General features: G+C 44.0%; 1 protein-coding gene across 1 annotated transcript in view; it reads left to right on the top strand.

Annotated features, from left to right (window-relative positions):
- Positions 1 to 14,287: 14,287 nt before the first annotated feature.
- EXT1 (exostosin glycosyltransferase 1) overlaps positions 14,288 to 23,203 on the top strand; it is a 325,779-nt gene continuing 316,863 nt past the window's right edge. Inside the window, exon 1 of the mRNA XM_034422214.3 lies at positions 14,288 to 16,905. Within this exon, the coding sequence (XP_034278105.1) occupies positions 15,944 to 16,905 (962 nt within the window). The 5' untranslated portion in view covers positions 14,288 to 15,943. The remainder of the gene's footprint in view (positions 16,906 to 23,203) is intronic.

Below are 23,203 nucleotides of genomic sequence, written 5' to 3'. Positions count from 1 at the left end.
TCCAAAGCTCCTGAGGGCAGGACAAGAAGCAATGGGTGGAAACTAATCAAGGAGAGAAGCAACTTAGAACTAAGGAGGAATTTCCTGACAGTTAGAACAATTAACCAGTGGAACAACTTGCCTCCAGAAGTTGCGAATGCTCCAACACTGGAAGTTTTTAAGAAGATGTTGGACAACCATTTGTCTAAAATGGTATAGGCTTTCCTCAGTGGTGGGATCCTCCCAGTTTAACAACCGGTTTTTTTTTATTATTATTATTTTTAAATTTGATTTATATGCTGCCCTTCTCTGGAGACTCAGGGCGGCTTACAATGCGTTAAGCAATAGCCTTCATCCTTTTGTATATTTATACAAAGTCAGCTTATTGCCCCCACAAACTGGGTCCTCATTTAACCTACCTTAGAAAGGATGGAAGGCTGAGTCAACCTTGAGCCTGGTAAGATTCGAACCTGCAGAAATTGCAGGCAGCTGTGTTAATAACAGGGTGCATTAAACCACTGTACTACCAAGGCTCCTTGGTTCAGTGATTGCGCGCTTCACGCATGTGCATGTGTGCACAGTTTGAAGAAATCTTCACTTCCACGTTTCTTCGGAGGAGTAACACACCTGAGGCAGCGGCAATCTGCTTTGCCGCGGGAATCAGCTGAGAAGATGAAGGTAGGAAAATAGCGCAGGCAGGCAGGGGGGCCATCTGATCATCGGGGCGAACCGGTTCACTCCCAGCTAATTGTCAGAGCTACTGGTTCACCCGAACTGGTCCGAACCAGTAGAATCCCACCCCTGGGTTTCCTGCTTAAGCAGGGGGTTGGATAGAAGACCTCCAAGCTCCCGTCAACTCTGTTATTACGTTCTGTTCTGTTCTGTTCTGTCTAGTCTGTTATCAAGGCAAGAATCCACAATGCAGGAACACGCAGTAAGGCAACGGACATGTTATTCTAGCGCCATTTCCCTTTTTTTTGTTGGCTGCTTTAAATAGCTAACGCCAGTGCAGCCCATCGCAAGGAATGAGGCTACCACATTGCAAGTAATCAGACTGACTGGTGCTGGTCCTGTATTCTCTTGGCCCTGCATGCTATCAGATTGGGAGGAGGGGGCAGCTCCTCCTCATCTGTGCTGGTCGCTGTCAGCTGTCAGTGGCGGATTAAGGCTCACTGGTGCCCTAAGAACAAGATGTTTTAGTTCAATTTTATCAAAAAAAAATGTTTACAAATCTTAATTGGGTTTTTTTCTTTCTCAACTTTGTGGTGCCCCCTTTGGGTCTGGTGTCCTAAGCACGTGCTTAGTCTGCTTAATGGTTAATACACCACTGGCAGCTGTGTTCACTTCTCACCTAAAAGCCTCAGGCCTAACCTGTTGCAGCTGAATCTCTTTCTGCCCACACTCAGCTGGCAGCCCATCCAGTTGTTCCAGCTGTAATTGCTCAGTGAGCTTGAGCCTGCTGCTTCCTGATCAGAGCCTCCAGTTTCCTCAAGAGGTGCGAGGGACTGGGTTGGCCTCCTTCTCTGAACTAGCATCTGGGAGGTGTCTGGATGAGGTGCATCCAGACAGACTATCACAGATCCAAGGAGCCAGATCCACATGTGAAAAGTTCAAGTTGACTACTTTATTGTGTTCTACTTATAGTACAAGAATTTCCCAAGACTGCTCATCTTCCCTTGGGAAGGAATTTAAGAGAGGGGTTCAGTTCTAAGTCTCTTGCAGCTATGCAATGACTCAAGACTAATTTCCCACTTGACCCCTCCTCATCTGACTGGGGATTTCCTAATATCCATCTTCAACATGAAGCCAGCTAGATGCTTCTGAACACGTCATTCTCTTGACCTTTCGAACAAAGCAATGGAAACTATTTCTAAAAACTTGCCAAGAAAGCTGCAGGCAACTAGTCCAGGCAGTCACCAGGAGTGGACAGTGACTGAAAGGCATATGACAGTCACGGTGGGAATTAATAGTGGCTAGATATTTTGGCAGATGTGATCTGTCAGCTTTGGAGGGAAAGACTGGCCTATGGAATGGAATCCTTGAGTGATGCTCTCATTTCATGCAACTTCCCATTTCTTTGGAAGGGCTTCAAGTGTCCACAAGACACCTACCGTTTTCCTACTTACATTTTGCTTTTATCTAATAGCCATATTGAATTGAATGGGAGAACTTCAGAATCTGAACTCTTGCTTGCATGCCTATTAATACGACAATATCAATGTTTATGTATGCTTATATCCCTCCGCCTAGGAAATAATGAACAAATGCATGCAGGTTAACTCAAATGTTAAGTCCAGAGAACTTAATGAAGCTTTCTATTAATTAAGAAGGCATGGGATTGGTGCGGAGGTTTGCACCAGTCTGTCTTCACTCCACCTCTCAATATTAAAGTATGGAAATGAAAGCAGCAGCCTGTATTACGGAATTGTTGTAAAGCCCACTGAAACTTGAATGAATGAATGAATTTTAAACTTGAATGAGTTCTAAACTTGAATGAATTATCAATTATGGCAGCGTTTATACTAATGCTTGTTTTCTAGACAGCTGTCTACAGAGTAGAATGTTCTCTTGAGGAAAGAAAAGAAGGAGCTGAGAGTCAGATTAATGATCATGATGAACCATGGCAATCTTTTATTTAACATCTTGCAATATAGGTGTCTGTTTCTTTTCTTTCTTTTTTTCTTATGCAGCTTTCTTGTAAGCTACTAAAACCCCATTTGCGAGAAAACCCAGCTCTGGCTGAGGCTGTTGTGGTCTGCCAGCAGCCTGTGGAGCTGGCAGTAGAGTTGGACAGTGAGGAGGCTGGGGGGGAACATGGGCCAGTCCTGGAGTCTGGGGAAGGCCTGGATGAGGGCTCTGTGTCGGAGGCAGAGATGGGGCCAGGGCCATCTGGGAGTGATGTGCAGACTCCGGAGCCTCCAGAGTCAGAGAAGCAGAGAGGCAGAGGAACAGGAGGAGGTTGTTCCTAGTGCGTGCATGCCAGAAGGAACAGTTAAAACAAAAGGGACAACTCAGGAGTAAAGCCTGGAGATGATTGGCCCCTCCCACAAGGCTTAAAAGAGGAGCAAAGGCATGTGGGCCCTTTGCCGGAAAGCAGTGTTGTTAATTCTGTTCCCAGTCAGCATCTCTGTTTGATTCTGGAATTGTGTGGCTTTGCCAAGTAGGTCTTTGGCAGAGTATCAAGGGAGATAAAGGTTGGTGATTATCCCGAAGGACTTTTTGCAACTAATTGGGACTCAGCTGTGAATGAACGTAATCCACAACTGTTGCAATAAAAGAGGTTTTTGGGACTACTCGTGTGTTTTAAGGACTCAGGAAGCCTAGGTCACAACAGAGGCACATCTCAGCAGCTTCTTTGGAAATACCTAATTCTGTCCCTTAAAAAAGTTGCACACTTTCTCCTTGGTTCTCAAGAAGTTTGATGGACATCTTTGCTTCTGCTTCTCCCTGCTAAGAGCAAAGAAGAAGGGCTGCTAGTAGTCAAATTCACCCCACTTAAGCAGAGTTGCCAAAATTTCCTTTGGTCATATTCCTGTCTCTGCCTGGAATCCCTGGATAACTCACTGGACTAATTAAGATCAATGTAGAAAATGCTGTTGAATGAATAAGCTCTGAAAAAGTTTATACTGGGGCAGGAGGATTTTATCTCCGGATACAGATCTAGTTAGATTAACTTTCTGCCACAAGATTTTATTTACTTTTATAATTGTGCCTCTGGCAGCTTCCTTCAGTAGTCTTGCGATCCTTTCTTCTGAAAGCCTTTATTTATAATTGGACTAGAGGGCTGGTATGGATTTCTTTGCACATTTAAAGGATTGTATCTTCCTGCATGCCTAAACCACTTGGAAATATTTACTGGAGTTATCTAGCTTTGTCTGAGGGGACATGAGGGAAAATAAATTCACCAACCAACTGGAGCCAAGGATTGATGGCTGGTTTGGATTTGGTGCTGGGTTCAGTATTTGTCACCATTTACAATTATGGCAATATTTTTCCTAGGAGATAAAGGACATGCTTATTATTTATTTATTTAATTAATTAATTTTTATACCGCCCTTCTCCCGAAGGACTCAGGGCGGTGAACAGATAAAATAACATACATATAAAATGTGAATATAAAATGATTAAGCCAATTTGGTTCATCGGTTAAGAATCTTCAGCATAAAGATTTAGAACAATTAGAAGAGATTTATGCCAGCCCGGCTTGGTGAAACAGAAAGGTCTTAAGTGCACGACGGAAAGTACGAAGATCTGGGATCATTCGTATCCCTGGGGGTAACCTGTTCCAAAGGGTAGGTGCCCCCACAGAAAAGGATCTTTCTCTGGGAACCACCAGTCGACATTGCTTTAGTGACGGCACCCTGAGGAGGCCCACCCTGTGGGAGCGTGCTAGTTGGTGGGAGGTTATTGGTTGCAGAAGGTGGTCTCGTAGGTACCCAGGTCCTAAGCCATGGAGCACTTTAAAGGTAAGAGCCAACACCTTGAAAGGCACTCGGAAGACCACCGGGAACCAGTGCAGCTCGCGTAGAGATAATACACACTTGGATGGATAGCAAATACATCTGCACAGAATTTCAGACTGGATCCCTCCCCCCGAGATTGCTTTTGAGTCTACAACTCATTAAAGCAGCTATGTCTTTTCCCATGATCATGTAGCTGTTTTGTACAAACATTTCACAGTCCTAAAGAAAGTACTGGAACCGAATAGCTAATACCTTAGAAGGCCCCAACATTTGAAAAAATTTTCCAGATTAGACGTAGGGTGCAAAGAAGACCAATTAATTTCAGGATTCATCAACAAGAGTTTCCAAATCTTGGGAAGAACGGTATTATCTTTTATAGGCCACATATTACCTAAAGTCCTACACATAGGTAAGAAAAACCAAAAGTACACATATAAACTGGGTGAAACCAGGCTTAATAGCAATGACTGTGAGAGGGATCTTGGAGTCTTAGTGGACAACCAGCTAAATATGAGCCAGCAGTGTGCAGCGGCAGTCAAAAAAGCCAATGCAATCCTAAATTGCATTAACAGAGGGATACAATCAAGATCAAGGGAGGTACTAATACCACTCTATAAAGTCCTAGTAAAACCATACCTAGAGTACTGCATCCAGTTTTGGTCACCACACTATAAAAAAGAGGTTGAGACTCTGGAAAAAGTGCAGAGGAGAGCAACCAGGATGATTAGGGGACTGGAGGCTAAAACATATGAAGAACGGTTACAGGAACTGGGTATGGTGAAGACTAGTGAAGAAAAGGACCAGGGGAGGCATGATAGCAGTGTTCCAATATTTGAGAGGCTGCCACAGAGAGGAAGGGATCAATCTATTTTCCAAAGCACCTGAAGGCCAGTCAAGGAATAATGGATGGGAAACTGACCAAGGAGAGATTCAACCTAGGAGGAACTTTCTGACAGTGAGAACAATCAGTCAATGGAACAGAGGTTGCCTTCGGAAGTTGTGGGAGCTTCATCACTTGAGACTTTCAAGAAGAGATTGGACTGCCGTTTGTCAGAAATGGTGTAGGGTCTCCTGCTGAGCGGGGGGTTGGACTAGATGACCTATAAGGTACCTTTCAACTCCGTTAATCTGAATTAGAGTACTGTTCTGGACACCGCGCTTTATGCTTTAGGAAGGTATCAGATTAAATTGAAAAAAATTATAAAGAATATCAAAGACGATCATGAGACTGCAAGGGAAGTTCTACAAGAAGCAATTGAGGGACCTGGATGTTTAGCCTTGACAAGAGATTTGAGGGAGATATGACAGCACTTCAAGTATCTACGGGGACATCACACAGAAAGGCCATAAACTCTTTTCCGTGGTCCCAAATTGCAGACAGAGAATTATGCTCTTAAACCACCAAGAATAAATTCTGTCTAAATGTTTGGGAAAAACCCACATAACCCAGCAGTATAACAGTTTGACAGTGAAACCAATTACGGAGCGAAGTGATGGATGTGTGCATGCATCCCTTTAGAGTTCTAGCAAAGGCTAGATAGATGTTTTCCAGGCATGCTTTAATTGCTATTCCTATTCAGGAGGTTGGATTTGAGATGGTCCTAAATGGTCTTTCCAACTCAATGGTGGATCTCAAAGGCATCCAAAGTATTTCCAAATGTTGAAACATTCCTGCCTCAATTAGAAGAAAAGGAACGGAAGTGATCTATTTTACTTAAATACTCATCTCTTCATTCTAACTACGGTATAAAGATAAAGGTAAAGGTTCCCCTCGCACATATGTGCTAGTTGTTCCCGAATCTAGGGGGCAGTGCTTATTATATCCGTTTCAAAGCCGAAGAGCCAGCGCTGTCTGAAGACATCTCCGTGGTCATGTGGCCGACATGACTAAACACCAAAGGCACACGGAATGCTGTTACCTTCCCACCAAAGGTCCCTATTTTTCTACTTGCATTTTTTACATGCTTTCAAACTGCTAGGTTGGCAGAAGCTGGGACAAGTAACAGGAGCTCGGGGCAGTAGGGATTCGAACTGCTGAACTGCCGAACTTTTGATCGACAAGCTTAGTGTCTTAGCCACTGAGCCATCACGTCCTACCGCTATAACTACGGTATAGCTGACCACAGATCAGGACTACAATAAATGCTGATACATCCTTACTCTACTTGTAAGCTACTCAGAAGCCCCAATAGCACGTAAGAAATGTGCCTTGAATTGCAAGACAGAAATGTGATCCTTGCTTAATCTTGAATGCTTCATATGAAGAGAGCCACTCTTATTTCTTGTCTTTTGTCCAAAATATAAATTTGGCTTCTACATTTTTTCTAGTATCAGCATCGCTGGATTATTCTTTCTGAGCAAAATTTCCCAATCTGGTGATCTGCATATTTCCAGAGCATATGAAGTTTATCACATGGAGTAGGGAACGTTAGTCTATTTTTAATATATGAGACATCATTATGGCACTGAATTTAGATCCATTCAGGCCTATTCAGATAGATATGCACAAATATTTTTCACTGCAAATCAGGATGAAATTGTGAGAAACTAGGTTGATGTATGCATTATTACATATTATTTTTCATTAATATAAAAAGAGAAAAAGACCTTTCAGTTTTTCCCAAGCCACAGAATAATTAGCATTTCTTAATTCCATGTAGTCATATTGGAAAGTATGCTTCTCGTGGTTAAAAATACATGCTCAGAGAATATGGTATTTTAAGGGACCGCAAAACTAAGCACTTGATAAATCTGTTTTAAACCTCTTCCTATACTATAGCTTTGCCCTTTAAACATCTCTCAGAGAACTTAATCCTTAAGCGTTTCAATTTGCCATAGGACTGTCTGGTTCAAGGTAAATTTGAAACTGTTGTAATGGTTCTCTTTTGGGTTTAATTCTGTATATAGTCTTTACAGCCAAAATTCCAAAACATGTTAAATTGTTAAATACAGGTTAATAAATCTCAATACACTTATATCTAGATATAAAACAAGCCATGTATTTTGTTTGAAAGACATTCACTTTTGAGTTTAACCATGTTTTATTAATCCAGGACGCTTATATAAATTAGGTGGGGCTCATAATATGTATTAGGTACATATATGATCTGATAGTTTGTAGTTGTGTGTGTGTCTGGTGATTTAAATAAACCATAAGATAGCCTAGCTTGCTATGGTTTTAAAACCATGATTCGGTGTAGAGCAGGGTGGGTTCTACTTACCTTTACTACCAGTTTGCATCGTGCCCGCGCATCTACAGATCAACTTTGATGACATCCGGGTAAGTGGGCGGAGCCTCCCGCCGGTTTTACTACCGGTTCTTGCAAACCGGTCCGAACTGGGGGCAACCCATCACTAGTGTAGAGTGTTCGTAATTGATAACACCAGTAGTATTTTGGCAAAAGCAGCCTTTAAAATAGAGTTGAGCATCATACAAAACTGGTTTCTAGTAATAATTTTTTTTTAAAAAAAAATATTGTTGATAATTGATATTTCTGACAGCAACAGTCTGACCAGAGTAATAAATAAATAAATAAATATTTATTATAAATATATAAATTCAATTTATAAGTTATAATTACGCCACCCATCTCGCTATCAAGCAACTCTAGGAGGCTTACATGACAAAAACGACATTCTGAAACATTAAAACAATAAATACCAACATTAAAATGAGCAAAGATCGGTTGGCTTTTTTGTGATTGGACGTGCTATGCAAACGAAACCAGTGTTAGGACCCACTCGGTTATTATAAACACAGCCAGTTGGGTTAATTTAATTAATTCTGCCGACTGACAGCAGTTTGATTCTCACTGCCCCAAGCTTGACTCAGCCTTCCATCCGAACTGGTAGCGACGATCACGAGTATCCGCCTAGGCTCCAAGTCGTGCTATTTAGGAACGTTTTTGAGGCCGGGCGCATGCACAGAAGGGGTGCGAACGAGCAAAGTGCATGCGTGAAAGGCCGGCCGCATGTGTGGACACCGCGTGTGTGAGCAGCGAACCAGTGGTAAAAGTAAGTGAAACCCACCCCTGCTTCCATCCTTCCGAGGTTAGTAAAATGAGGACCCAGATTGTTGGGGGCAAGATGCTGACTCTGTAAACTGCTTAGAGAGGGCTGTAAAGCGCTATATAAGTCTAAGTGCGTTAATTTTATAATCCATCCATCCCTGGGATTGTGAACAGATATCCACCTCTTCAGCAGTTAAAGGGTGTTCTTCTGAGAGTACCCCATACCTGGCAAAAAAACCTAACTTCTGCTGTTCAAATTTCTTATTTCAAAGTATAATACAAAGGCTAATTTGTGAGCAGCCTCAGGAAGGCTGTTCTCCTAATCTGTGCAAAAAGGGATTTGCTTTTTGCTTTCTTTCTGACTATAAAGTAGAGCCCGAAAGATATCAAAGTGTCTTTGATATCTAAAATATATCAAAGTATTTTTTTTTCTTTTTGATTAGCTGATGTGACTTTTTTTTTTTAAAGACATGGACACTAGACGCATTCCAGAGCTGTCTGGAATGTAGTTTGCCATAACTATTGCTTCATCTGAATTCTATAAGATATTGCACTAAGAAGGCATCCACCCTCCAGCATCAATATCTGTGAGCAATAACCACCATTTCCTCCCCCTGCAGGTTCAGGTTTTTCTCACTTCTTATCAGTTCGGTTTATTGGTCAGCTAAAGCATTTTCACTATTTTCTCCCTTATCACTTTATTGTATTTTATGACTCTGCAATTTACAGCATTGGATTTCAACATCAAAGAGCAGCTAATTAAAGCAATTCAAAGTTTGATTAAAAAAAAGAAAAAGCCACAATGGGAGAACAGAAAAGTGTTTAGGTTGGCAATGAAAAAAATAAGCTAGACTCCAGGCAAGTCTTTTTGAAGGAAAAATGTCAAAAACTGGGCCCGGTATTTGTGGCTGCTTTGCCTAAAAGTAAAGATTTCCCTATCAATTCGACTTTAGGGCACGGTACTCATCTCCGTTTCTTGGCCAAGGGACCCAGTATTGTCTGAAGACCATTTCTGTGGCCATGTGGTAGCCAACATGGCTATATGCCAAAGACGAGTGGAACCCTGTTACCTTCCCACCGAAGTGGTACCTATTTATCTACTTGCATTTGCATGCTTTCAAACTGCTAGGTGGACAGGAGCTAAAGGAAGTAACAGGAGCTCACCCTGTTGCGCAGAGCTCGGGTCTCGAACCCAGGGTGTCAGCACTCCAGCTGACAAGCTCAGTGTCTTAAACTGATGAGTCATCACAACCCCAGCTATCTACCTCTCTTCAAATTAGAGATAGCCCTTGACTGGCAACTGTTTGCCTAGCTACCCTGGCCTCCTAAAAGCCACTGATCACCCGGTTTCGAAGTTATGATGTTGGCATTCCCTGCGGTCATGTGGCCATATTTTTGGGTGCTTGGCAACCGGCCCACATTTACAGCTGTTTGCAGTGTCCTGAGGTCATGTGACCACAATTTAAATTTTTGTTGGAAACCTGTGTTTACTTCAGATTTTTGGCAAAAACCGCTCCATAGCCAATAACGGGATAATTAGGAAATTTTGCTTCTCTTTCTCCAAACTCCAAAAAGTGTGTGCTCAATCACTGCAAAAAAATTGTAAATTTGGGCCTATTTGTATGGTGATCCACTTTACAACCATCATGACTGCGGACTATAATTATCAGGCTCAAATATGGTCATAACTCGAGGGCTACCTGTACATAATTTAATAATTATTTTTTCAAGCAATAAAAAATATAAAAGAAAAAAAATATCTCATCAAGTTATAAAAGACCAAGGAAGTCCTGGCGCTACCCACAGGTGAAGTACTCTAGTAAATGATCCGGGGTGGGTTTCACATTATGTTACTACTGGTTCACCACGCATGCACACGCTCGCTTTGTGTGTGCGCCTGGTTTGTGCATGTGCCCGGCCTTCCGCTCATGTGTTTTGCTCGCATGCCTTCCGCGCATGCACCCGACCTAGTGGTGGGTTGCCTCTGGTTCAGACCAGTTCGCAAGAACCAGTAGTAAAACTGGTGGGAGGCACTGCCCACTGCCCCGGATGTCGTCATCAGCGATCCTCACATGTGCAGAAGCTTTATTATCTCGTTGCGAATCGGTGGTAAAGGGAAGTAGAACCCACCCCTGACCCGACCTCAAAAATGTGCCTAAATAGGATGGCATAGAGCCAGGGCAGGTAGCCGGCCCACCCGCGATTTTCAATACTGGTTTGGGTGAACTGGTCCAAACCGGCTGAATACCACCTCTGAAATGATCCAATAAACACAAAATGAACTAAGAAAGATATAATCTGCCCTACCCACTTACTTTCCACTTTCACCTCTCCTGAACTGCTGAGTAAAAGGGAACCAGACAATGTAACATATGTCTATACTTTTCCTTTGTGTTATACTGCTGGCCCCCAACCTCCGGTCTGTGGAACGGCACCAGTTTGCAGCATTCCAGAAACTGGACCATGTAAACAAGCAAAGCCCCATCCATGAGATGTAGGTAGCAAATTAAACCATGCCCCCTCCGCCGGTCTGCGGAAAAACTTCTCTCCACGGAACCAGTTCCTGGTGCCCAAAAGGTTGGGGGTGGGAGCTGACAGGCTTTCTTAGAGTTGTCTTCCATGAAATTTGCTCTGGATTGAAGTTTCAAAAGTGGGCATGTGGAAACAAAGGATGTATGCATGGATACCAGTGGTGCGTTTTAAATTTTTTTACTACCGGTTCTGTGGGTGTGGCTTGGTGGGCTCGGCAGGGGAAGGATACTGCAAAATCTTCATTCCTTCCCCACTCTGGGGCCAGTCAGAGGTGGTATTTACCGGTTCTCCGAATTACTCAAAATTTCCGCTACCGGTTCTCCAGAACTGGTCAGAACCTGCTGAATCCCACCTCTGATGGATACAAGATAAACACACACACACACACACACACATCCTTGCCTGCGTTAAATGAATTTTTATAAACTTTTTTTTCTCTAGGATATTTTGGGCAAGTTGTGAGGTGGAAATGTCCTGTATATTGTTCCTTCAGATTGTTAATATTCTTCTATGTTACTTCACTTTGGGAAACCACCCAGTAATTTTTGGAACTGGGAAGCCTAGAAACTGGACACAAATAAGCAACACTGCACTGTACACCTATGGTCAACCAAATCATGGTTTATACAAGCCAATCTTTTGGGTTTGCATGACTCACAGGTCCGTGAGCTGGCACATTAAATTTACCATTCTCTGACGCCATTTTACACAACAGGAATTGGAGAGGGCAGACAGTGTTGTATTCAGATATACTCCCCTAATATTTGGGGATGAGTATCAATAATCATTGGCCTATTTTCTCTGGCCTGTGTTTTGCAATTAAATTTATACTTTATACTCAAGAGAAGATAGAAAGTTATCTTGCAAACCTCCAGTTTTTTTTGTTATTGTCCAATTATTAAAGCACAAACAACTTCCACTTGTAAAGGAGAAATGCTTAAAGGGAACATTTTTTAGAGTGGATTCAAATAAGTGAAAAGGGGGCCTTTAAAGGCATTTCAACCCAATGCTTTGCTCTGTTCAGGTATTCAAACTGAATACCTCAAGTCTTTGCTTCAACCTATCCAATGAAAAAGAAAATAATACCCGTCTGATGAATTGGTTCCACTAACAAACATTTTAAAAGTTAAATCAGAATGTGCCTTAATATATGGGAGGAAAACATTCCGGAGTTAGAATGCAGGTAGTCCCTGACTTACAACAGTTTGTTTAGTGACCGTTCGAAGTTACGATGACACTTTAAAAAGGGACTTATGACCATTTTTCACACTTACGACTGTTGTAGCATCCCTATGGTCACGTGATTTATATTTGGATGCTTGACCGCTGACTCACATTTATGACGGTTGCAGTGTCCAGGTATGTGTGTGTGTGTGTGTGTGTGTGTGTATGATGGTGGTCCCCTTTCGCGACCTTCTGACAAAAACAATGGGGAAATCAGATTCACTTAACAACCGTTGTACTAACTGAAGAGCCGCAGCGATTCACTGAACCGTGGCAAGAAAAGTCGTAAAACGGGGCAAAAATTCACTTAACAGATTTCTCACTTAACAACATAAATTTTGAGCTCAATTGTGTGGTCGTAAGTTGAGGGCTACCTATATCTTTTAATTTTTGTGTTTTGTGTCTTTGTTGCACTTTAACAGGCCCGTTTTTAAAAGCGGAAGGACGATTTGTCTCAGCCTGAAGTCTTCCCATCCGTTTGTCTAAAAAGTTATGATCCCAGATCTACCAGGCGGCAATGCCATCAGCCTGCTCTAGAGGGCATTGACACAAACCTGGCTCTCAAGAAAAAATAGGTAGGCGTACTTTCACTTCTCTTTCTTTCTCCAAGTCTCCCAAAAATTGAACAGGTTAGCATCTCCCTGCTCTTCCACTGTAGGTCCTCCCCACCCTTAAGCGCCTTCCTCAACGCTCCTTTGCAACAGAACAACTCCGTGCAAGAAAAAGGAAGGTTGAAGGCGAAGGAAGGTGTAAAGGGGGGGGGGGGCTGTGTGTCCTCAAAGTTGCTTAACTCCAGGAGCAGCAACCGGTGCTAATCTCCAGAGCAGCAAAAGTGATTGACAGGAGCCGGCTTGGAAACTAAACACCTTTGCAAAACCCGCAAGGTCCGCAGGCTCTACTTCGAAGTAACTCGGTTGAGATTCTACTTCCCTTCCTTACAATCTGTCCTCCTCCTCCGTTTCGGGGCGTTCGTTAGATGCCAATCTGTCCTTTTTCCTCGTGGATTACAAAAGGGGCTGGGAGCCCAAGAATTTTGGGGGGGGGGGAATCTAGAAATTCCATTCCTTCTAAGCAGGCTGCTACTCATGGGACGAAGGGGGGGAAAAAAACACTCCGCAGACGATTGTCTTCTCTCTATTATGTCTATGGAGATTCTCAGTCATCCAGGTGATGGTTGTCCCAAAGGTGCTTTTTTTTTTTTTTTCAAGAGGCAACTGGACTTTCTGGACCAAAGTCCAACTTGCCTCTTGAAAAAAAAAGAAAACACCTTTGGGACAACCATCACCTGGATGACTGAGAATCTCCACAGACATAATAGAATAGAATTTTTGATTGGCCAAGTGTGATTGGACACACAAGGAATTTGTCTTGGCGCATACGCTCTCAGTGTCCATCAAATAAGATCTTTTATTTATAAGAGACATTTGTCCCGGTTCACATTCCAATAACATTTTCCTTGCATTGCAAACGGGCCCGGCCGGAGCACGGGAAGAGTTTTTGCCTTCCAACGGGGCTTCTTCCCTCACATCTCTGTCGCCCTGGCATCTCCCTGGCGGTTTGCCCTTAAGGCAAAAGTGGAAGCCTTTTTTTTTTTTTCCCCCACGGATCCCCTCCACCGGTTATACCCGGCGAGATTGCGAAAACCCTTTCGGAGCTCCCTTTTGTTAGGAAGGGATTTAAACTCTCGGGATCTTCGGTTCAGACGTGCTTGCTTAACTCGAATGCCCCGCTCAGCGCCAGAGGGGGGTGGGGGGCGCGAGCGGGGCGGGTCTGGCTTTCCCACGGGGGGGGGAGGTGCAGCCCCCACCAAACACTCCCACGCGACCTCTCTGCTGGGGTGTGTGTGTGTGTGTGTGGGGAGGGTGAGGGATAGGTGGGGCGTCCCTATCTCAACGGGCCGAGGGAAGCGCTTCCTTCGCTCGCTCCAAGACACTGCAAAGCCGTCTTTTCCTTTCTCTCTCGCTATCTCCCCCACCTCCCCCGCCCCCCACAACCTCAACCCACTCCGCCTCCTCAGGCCCGGCGGGTTATGAATGGGTGCAGCGGAAGCACCGCCCCCTCCGGACGTGACGCCCAGCCAATCGGCCGGCGGGCTGCGTGGATGGATGAGGTCAGCGCTTGTGGTGTCGGGGAATGGAATGTTGCAAGTGTTAACATTCGGAACCGGGGCAACGTTCGGAGATCGAACGCCGCCGCCGCCGCGATCGGGCAGCGTCGCCAGAGGAGCAAGCGGCGTCCTCCTCCCCCCCCCACCTCCTCCTCTCTCTCTCTCACCCCTCCCTCCCTTTCTCTCCACACCCCCCCCCCGCCTCCATCCCCGGCCTCGGCTGTTTCCCGGGCTTGCGTGGATCGCGCCGCTGAACTGAAATGAATGGCTGAGAGGGGCGGGGGCTAAAAGGAGGCGGTGGAAGAAGAGGAGGAGGAGGAGGCGGCGGTGGCAGGAGCGGCAGCCGCGGCGGCGAAGAAGGAAGGCAGGAAGGAAGGAGGAGGAGGAGGATCTTTTTATTCGCTTCCATCCCCGGAGCCATCCAGGCAGCGAGATCGCAGGAAAGCGTGCGGAAAAGCCCAGGCTTGGTCATGCTTTGCAGCCGGTGCTGAAAGCACCGAAAGAAAGAAAGAAAGAAAGAGACAGAGAGGAGAGAAAGAGAAAGAGAGAGAGAGAGAAATGCAGGGATTCGTAAGGTTACGGTGCTGGGGCCGGAAGATGTAAACCCGCCGGTTGCTGTGTCTTCAGCGAGCCCCAGGGAAGCCCTGCATCAAACAGATTCTCGCTTGCCGCTCTCTTGGGGGAAAAAAAAAAGCCGGGCGCCCGGGGCTCATTAAGCGGACTGACCGACCGACCGGCTTGGGCTTTGGCTTTGGCTGGACTTGCCTTGCTCCTTCCTCTCTGGTTTGTTTGTGGTGGGTTGTTTGTTTGTGTTTGGGCTCTTCCAGGGGATGTTTGGCCCGAGTTGAAGTTGCTGCTCGGCTCTCCGTGCAACCCCCCCTCCCCTTGTGTGCGTGTGTTTGTGTGTGGAGTGTGTAACGCGTGTGCAGGAGAGAGAGGGAGAGAAGAGGGCGGGACGGATTTCTCGGTCTGGCACCCGCAGATTGGAGAGAAGAGCCGGAGCTCGGGACTCGACGGCTTTTCTCTCTCTTTCTCTCTCTCTCTCTCTCTCTCTTCTTTTTTTCTTTTCTTTTAGGTTCAGAGAGCCGCCCGCTGTCTTTGTCTTCTCTTCCTCCTCTTTGCATTGCCAAGAGCCAATTCCCAGCCTCCCTCTTTCTTTTTTTTCTTCTTTTATTTTTTGGGGAAAGCCACGCTGGGAGGGCTTGGCTTTTTTTTTTGCCCCGGTTTCTTGCGCTCGCCTTCTTTTTTTTTTTTCTCCCTCCCTTCTTTCTCCCTGGCTTTTTAAACCAGACCCCCCCCCCCACTCGCCCCTCTCTTTCACCCGGCCTCGCTCCCTCCGTCCTTCTTCGTTTTTCTCTCTTCCCCCCTTCCCGGCTTCCCCAACCACCAGCCCTTCCTCCCAGGGCGAGCCCGAAGATGAAAGACCAGAGGGGAGAAAGTTAACGAAATCGCCCACATGCGCTGCATCAGCCCGAGCTTTTGGGAAAGGAAATCCGAGAAGGTGGGAGAAGAGAGTTTAAAGTCTTGGCAGGCGGGAAAATGGCGGACTCAAGCTGAAAGTGTCACTTGGCAAAGTTGGGCGAGCTTTGTGTTCATCCTCGACGATCCCCTTGACCCAGATAGGACACATGCAGGCCAAAAAACGCTACTTCACCCTCCTCTCGGCTGGCACTTTCGTCGTCCTTCTCTTCTACTTCGGCGGCTTGCAGTTCAGAGCATCCAGGAGCCAAAGCAGGCGAGAGGCGCGCACTAACAGCGGCAAGAATGGCTTGCAGCGCCCCGAACGCTACTGGCCCCGATTCCCGGACGCCCTGCGCCCTTTCCTGCCTTGGGATCAGCTGGAGAGCGAGGATTACAACCGGCACGCTTCCCCTCGCCAGAAGCGCGACGCCAACGCCGGCGTCTACAAGGGCAAGAAGTGCCGCATGGAGTCCTGCTTCGACTTCGCCCTTTGCAAAAAAAACGGCTTCAAGGTCTACGTCTACCCGCAACAGAAAGGGGAGAAGATCGCCGAGAGTTACCAAAACATCCTGGCCGCCATCGAAGGCTCCCGCTTTTATACTTCGGACCCCAGCCAAGCTTGCCTCTTCGTCCTCGGCTTGGACACCTTAGACCGAGACCAGCTCTCCCCTCAGTACGTGCACAACCTGCGCTCCAAAGTGCAAAGCCTCCATTTGTGGAACAACGGGAGGAATCATTTAGTTTTTAACTTATATTCCGGCACCTGGCCTGACTACACCGAGGACGTGGGTTTCGACATTGGCCAGGCCATGTTGGCCAAAGCCAGCATCAGTACGGAAAACTTCCGGCCCAAGTTTGACGTCTCCATCCCTCTTTTTTCTAAAGATCACCCAAGGACAGGAGGAGAGAGAGGCTCCTTGAAGTTTAACACCATCCCCCCTCTGAGGAAGTATATGTTGGTGTTCAAGGGGAAAAGGTACCTAACTGGGATAGGATCAGACACCAGGAATGCCTTATATCATGTCCATAATGGGGAAGATGTTGTCCTGTTGACTACCTGCAAGCATGGCAAAGATTGGCAGAAGCACAAGGATGCTCGGTGTGATAGGGACAACGCCGAGTACGAAAAGTAAGTGAAGGCGCTTTGGCCTCTCTCTCTCTCTCTGGTTGCTTTCCTTCTCTTTTCGCACACGTGGCTGGGGTAGCAGTGACAGATTAATGCCTTGCAAATGTTCCAGGCAGTTCTCCATCTCCCGCCCTTCCTTGCTTCCTTTTTGTCTTTTTTTTTTAAATTAAAAAAAAAAAAACTCCAGCTAAATCGCAGATCCTTCGTGGGCCTGTTAGAGATGCAATTCATTATTTATTTGACACCCCCCCCCCTTTCCTCCTGATTCTCTCGGTACAGTTGTTCAATTGTGAGCTGAAAAAAAAAAGCAGGTGCAATATTGCAAGTTTGTTGTTGGGGCGGGGGGTGTAGGTAGTAGTTGGACATACTATTTCAGTTTATTTGCTGCAGCACGGAACTGGGGGTGGCTGCCTGCCCATCTCCTCCAATTGGGGATTTCACCTGTGATACCTAATTATTATTATTTTTTAAAAAGTGGCAAGGACACAGAGTCACTATTGCGCAAAAGGTGTACAGGATTGTGCTGTGAGTTTCCTTAAATGTTCAGAGATTCATATTCATGCCTCGGACCAAGTGCACACGCCCCATTAATTTCTTTTAAGTAAAATGGCTCTGAATCACAGTGTAATCTGCTATATCTTTTTTTGCTTTTAACTGGAGTTGCTCATTCGGGCTCTGTATGTCTCAGTTGAGTATTTGGATTGGAAAGCCGAGGCTCTTTTATACTTCCTCGGTCATGAAACTCTTCCCATCCATCTCAGAATTCAACGTTTTCCATTTTTACCCTGATGAGTATGGCCTGAAAGACAATTCTGGGCATCTGCTAAAATGTGCAGTCATGTATTTTGCAGAGGCAGTTATCTTAGGTGTTCAGCACCTTTGTGGAAGTGGATCTGTTGATCTTTCCAAAAGATCACTGTCTCATTTATTTTTCTTTCCTGCAAAAGCTGTAACCTCAGTCAACATGAGGTGTGGAATTGCTCCAACCTCAAGCCCTTTACATATGTTTTTCCATGTTGACAGCTATTTCCAGTGATATAAACATTTCCTGTGGTTTTTCCATTCTGTGACACTCATTTCTCTTTGAAATTAATTCTGAGGAGTTACTTTGGATAGCAAATAGATATTGTATATTCTGTAGAGTACTTTATTGCCAGAGTATGTTAACCAGCTTTCTGACCTGCCCAGAGCTCACTCTTCAGACCTACACACTACTAGGTTGCACTGCAATTTGGAAACAAGCTAGGGTTACGCCAGAGATACTGCAAGAACAGGTCTGTGTGAACTCTCTTGACATCCCAAATTTGATTTCCTTGGCATGAACAGGATTGTGCACTTGTTTGCTATTTTCCTTTTTAAAAATAGCTCACAAATTGTATGAGGTTTTTTTTTGTTTAATCTGAAGCTGCTGATACAACAGATTTGCAAGGCAGGCCAGGAAGGGTTTTACTGATAATGAAACTGTTTGAAACTAATTAGTTAAGTTTAAATGCTGATCACAGCTGTGTTTGTAGAGTTAAGATCCCTGTGTTAAAGAAACCCACTGTACGCGGAAATTGGGAACTTCAATTATATATGTACATATTGTTCTAAACCTGTATACATCAAGATTTGCTTAGAGGTTCACTAAATCAGAACTATATTTCATATCAGAATTACCAAAATGTCTAAAAGTTAGATTGCGGTCCTTGCAAATGAGCTTGTCACTTTATAGTATTTCTTAAATCCCACCCCCCAACTTTTCTCTGGGACGTCTTGTAACATATCTACCTTCCAGGATAGATTGGACCGAGAGACAATGACTTGACCAAACCTTCCAGCAGGTTTCCAAAATTTAGGGTGAATTTAAGCTTGACTGGTCAACTGTTCTAGTCAAAACAGCTTAGTCAGTATATCACAGTGGGGTCAACTTTGGTTCCTGGTCAACATTGCTTGCTGTCAGGAAAACACTAAACAGGGTTAGATATGGTTAATGCTTAGATGGGATAACTCCAGGGAAATCAAATCCATTTAGGTGGGGAATTTGACAGATCCTGAAAGAAGAGAGTTGTAGACTGTTTTTCTCTCTCCATGTGCGAGTCTTAAGATCAGTCTTGTGACTCTCTGGACAAGTCCACAATGTTTTTGAAAGAAAACATGGATGGATTCAGGAAGTCATCAGCAGTTGGGCTTGATCGACCTTCTTTTCTTTATTAGAAATGCCTGAGAAATGGATGATCAGCTAAGTTCTTTCAGGATGGAAGATGCATGCTTCCTAAAGCCTTATCTTTTCAGCCAAGGATGGTGCTGAAAATCTGAGCGTCCAATGTGGCTGCTTTCACAAAATGGCTGCCTGTGAGGAGACCATCCACACACAAGGTGGTTCCAATAGGCGGTAAGGCCGTCTAGGGATACCTCTTCCCTAAAAGGCAGATCATAAAAGATACTTTTTAACTACCTGAGGTGGCCTATTTGTTTTTTTTTTATGAAAACATGTGGACACACTTGTACAGACAGTTTTGTCACCCAGGAATTTTTCTGACAACTATCCTTTGGGCTACGTGAAGCCAGTTGTCCTTTTTGCAAGTGAAGGTCGTGAGGGGACCACTGCATTGCTTCAAAGTGGACTACTTTTCTGTTTAACAGCTAACTAATAAAATAGCATCTTGCACAAAACCAGCTCCCACATTGCCATATGGCCATAGAATGGCCGACTTGATCGCATTGCATTGAATGGCGAGAAAAGTTTTTGGTTTGCACACAGTAGTTCTAGGTTCTCCAGTGGCTTATGTTCACCACACTGAATGCAAGTTTTCATAAAGAATGTGTGTGAAATTAGTTGATTCGACTGTATTTTGGGGTGCAAGATGAGGGAAATACCTGCAGGAACTTATATCCTTTTCTTTCTCTGCCTTTTTCCATCTTCTGTTGAAGCCTTTCCCAGCCTTGACTATTTATGAAATCTGATCTGATAATGTCTTGAAGCATGACTTACCTCCAGAATCCTTTAGAAGCACATTATATCTGTTTTTATGTACAAACGTGTTATTTATTAAGATTTTTAATTGGGTGAAAAGTAAAAGAAGTTATTTTAGAAAATATATCGGTATGAACCATCCTAGTTTGCATAGGATAGAAGTTTTAATGTTTCTTTTTTAAAAGCAGGCAGAATATGACTCAGTGCATTAAATTTCTCCTAATTGCTAATAGACACATCAGCAGCGTGGAGCCTCAATGGACAGGGGCAGTATATATCTAATTACCTGAGGTGGATGGTAAACATTGCTGTGTATTGGATGCCAAAATAACTGGCTACTTGTTTGGATGTAGGATGTCCATTCCAGCAAGACAATTCTCATTTTTGGAATCAGCCACAGCTCTGAAATGTCTTTTTTGTTGTTGTTGAGGTACACATGAATAAATCAGGTACTTACTTGCCTCTCAGTTTCCTGTGATACTTGATCTTCACTTTCCTGAGTAATTAATCTTACCTTGATCTCTGTGGAAGACAGGAGCTCAAATATTTAGCAAGTAGTCTTCTGGTCTGGGAGCCTGGCAAAATCAGCCGTGAATGGCTGTTCAGGTTAAAAAAAATAAAACATAGATTCTCTTTCTTGCTCTGTCTCTCTTTAAAAACTCGCCTCTTGTTAGTCTGCAGCCTTATTTGTGCTTTTCTGAATTTAAATCTAAACAGATTTTAGAGGATGCAGAATCTGTTTCTCAATAACCTGGATGGAGTCAGAATGTTTGAATTTTCTGTGAAATCTGTTTTGCATATTCAATTGGCAAAAAGTGACAAGAGGAACAAAACTGAGTTTAGCAAGTTAATTGCAATAAAATGTAGTCTAGAGAAAGTGCTGAGTGCCCCACTTTTTTTACCCGTCCATCTGTTCCCTCCTACCCTACTCCTTCCTCTAATAAGCCCACTACCTTTTTACAGTGTGTTCAAGAACATTTGACGTGTTTTAGCGTAGTCTTTCCAAGTTCTATTAAAAAAACCCATCTGCAGGAGCAGACTAATTAATTTTCCTTGAAGTTATACATCTCAGCAGATAAAGCTGATGCTGGCTGAAATAAATTAAGTTACTTTGATTAGGATACTTTGATTAGGATGCTTTTAAATCCTTTGAAATTTGACTGGGTTTTTATGTTACTTGTGAAATGTGACAGCATTATGAATGAGTTTAATGACAACTGGCTTTATTGATGGTCAGGTTGAGCTCCTTTACAATTTTCATAGCAACGGTATGGAAGCGATCTGCCATTGCATTGGCTTCCAACTTCTGCTTCCATTTTCCCACAGTCTGGAATTTTCTGCTGGTCTCTCTTTTACTAACTGGGCCTCCCCTGATTGATTAAGAAGTTAAGACAGAGTTGGCCAGGTAATGCTGCTTGTTGAGAAAACTAAATCATGGGCTTTGTAACCATGATTTATAGGCTGCAGCAGGCTGAGTTTGCCCAACATGCTAATCAATAAGATAGTCTTTATAAATCACAACTTTTACAGCAAGCTAAGCCAAAGCCCAGCAAAACACTTTATGGCTTATTGAAAGCATGAGTCCAGCCACAGAATTCTGCCTAGTATTCAAACCTGGCTTTGTTATCATTTTTCGTCAAGATAAGAAAAGTTTGGTTGAGCTTGTCAAGCAATAGCAAACACAGATACATATTTTGAATTGAAAATTGCTAGGATGCCTTGCAAAACATTCCAGCTTAAGAAAGAAATTCTTTAATTAAAGAAATGCATTAAGGGTCTTTCTCATGTGTGTGCTGTGGCCAGATAATTTTTTAAATAGTTGGCCCATCTAGTAGGTAGTGTTGCTACTCTGTATCCTGGTATTTTCTCTTTATCAGGATTGAACTAAGATAATAATTAAAAAAAAAACTATGCAGGTGGTGATCATGAAAGGAGCTTGATTGGCTTGTAGTTGTAACTTCAGAAAAATGTGACAGGTTTAGAATGGACTGTTGACCTGTTCCCAAGAATAGAGTGAATATATATTCAGAGAGTTAATATTTTGGCAGTGAAAGTCAGTGAAATATCCTCTGTTATTTTTACCTCTTACCTGGAAGTAAGAAGGGGAAAGATCTGGAATGAGAAGGTACTGACCCTTTCATGCAATTTTTCTTGAATCCATTTCAGACCCAAGTGCTGCTTGATGGGGTGAGCTCCCATTACTTGCTTCAGCTCCTAGTAGTTTGAAAGCATGCAAATGAGAGTAGACAAATAGGTACCACGTTGGAATGAAGGTAACATGACATGATAGCAGTGTTCCAATATTTGAGAGGCTGCCACAAAGAAGTGAAGGTCAACCTATTTTCCAAAGCACCAGAAGACAAGACAAGAAACAGTGGATGAAAACTAGTTAAGGAGAGAAGCAACCTAGAACTAAGGTGAAATTTCCTGACAGAACAGTTAAGTAGTGGAATGACTTGCCTCCAGAAGTTGTGGGTGCTCCATCACTGGACGCTTTTTAGAAGACACTTGGATAGCCACTTGTTTGGAATGGTATAGGGTCTCCTGCTTGAGCAGGAGGTTGGCTAGAAGATCTTCATGATACCTTCCAACTCTGTTTTTCTGTTATTCTGTAACAATGTTCCGTGTACCTTGGTGTATAGTCATGCTGGCCACATGACCGCAGAAATGTCTTCCGAAAATGCTAAGAAACAGAGATGAGCACCTCCCCCTAGAGTCGGAGATGATTGGATGGGGGAAACCTTTACCTAAGAGGTGCTTCAAGGTACTGTATTTTTTGGAGTATAAGACGCTCCGGACTATAAGATGCACCTTTTTTGGGGGGGGGGGGGGAGGAAAACAAGGAAAAAAATCTGCCTCTGCCTCCCAACAATTTGCCTCCTTGCAGCAAACAGCAAACAGCCTGCTTTAGTTTCATTTTCATTTTCAGCACAGCCTGATTAGCACAAGAAAAAAAATCTGCCTCCCAGCAATTTGCCTCCTTGTAGCAAAAAATGGAGGTCCGCATGTCAATAGGCAATGGCAATCCCTACAGCCTGAAACAGCTGAGGGTCGGGAGCCGATCCAACCAACAATCAGCTGCTTGTGCTAATAGGGCTGTGCTGAAGCTGAAACGGGCTGTTTGCTGCAAGGAGGTAAATTGCTGGGAGGCAGAGGCTAAAGGGTGGGGTCTGGTGGGTGGGTGGGGCTACATTTGATCTATAAGATGCACCCAAATTTTCACTCTCTTTTAGGGGGGAAAAGTGCATCTTATACTCCGAAAAATACGGTATGTGGTGAATTGACCAGCATTTTAAAGCGTTGGCTCCAGGGCAGAAATGATACTGGCCTTCTTATGTGGATTTT

Source organism: Pantherophis guttatus, chromosome 3, assembly GCF_059756535.1.
Source record: "Pantherophis guttatus breed Tessera chromosome 3, ASM5975653v1, whole genome shotgun sequence".
Lineage (NCBI taxonomy): Eukaryota > Metazoa > Chordata > Lepidosauria > Squamata > Colubridae > Pantherophis > Pantherophis guttatus.
This window is presented reverse-complemented; position numbering and strand designations above follow the sequence as displayed.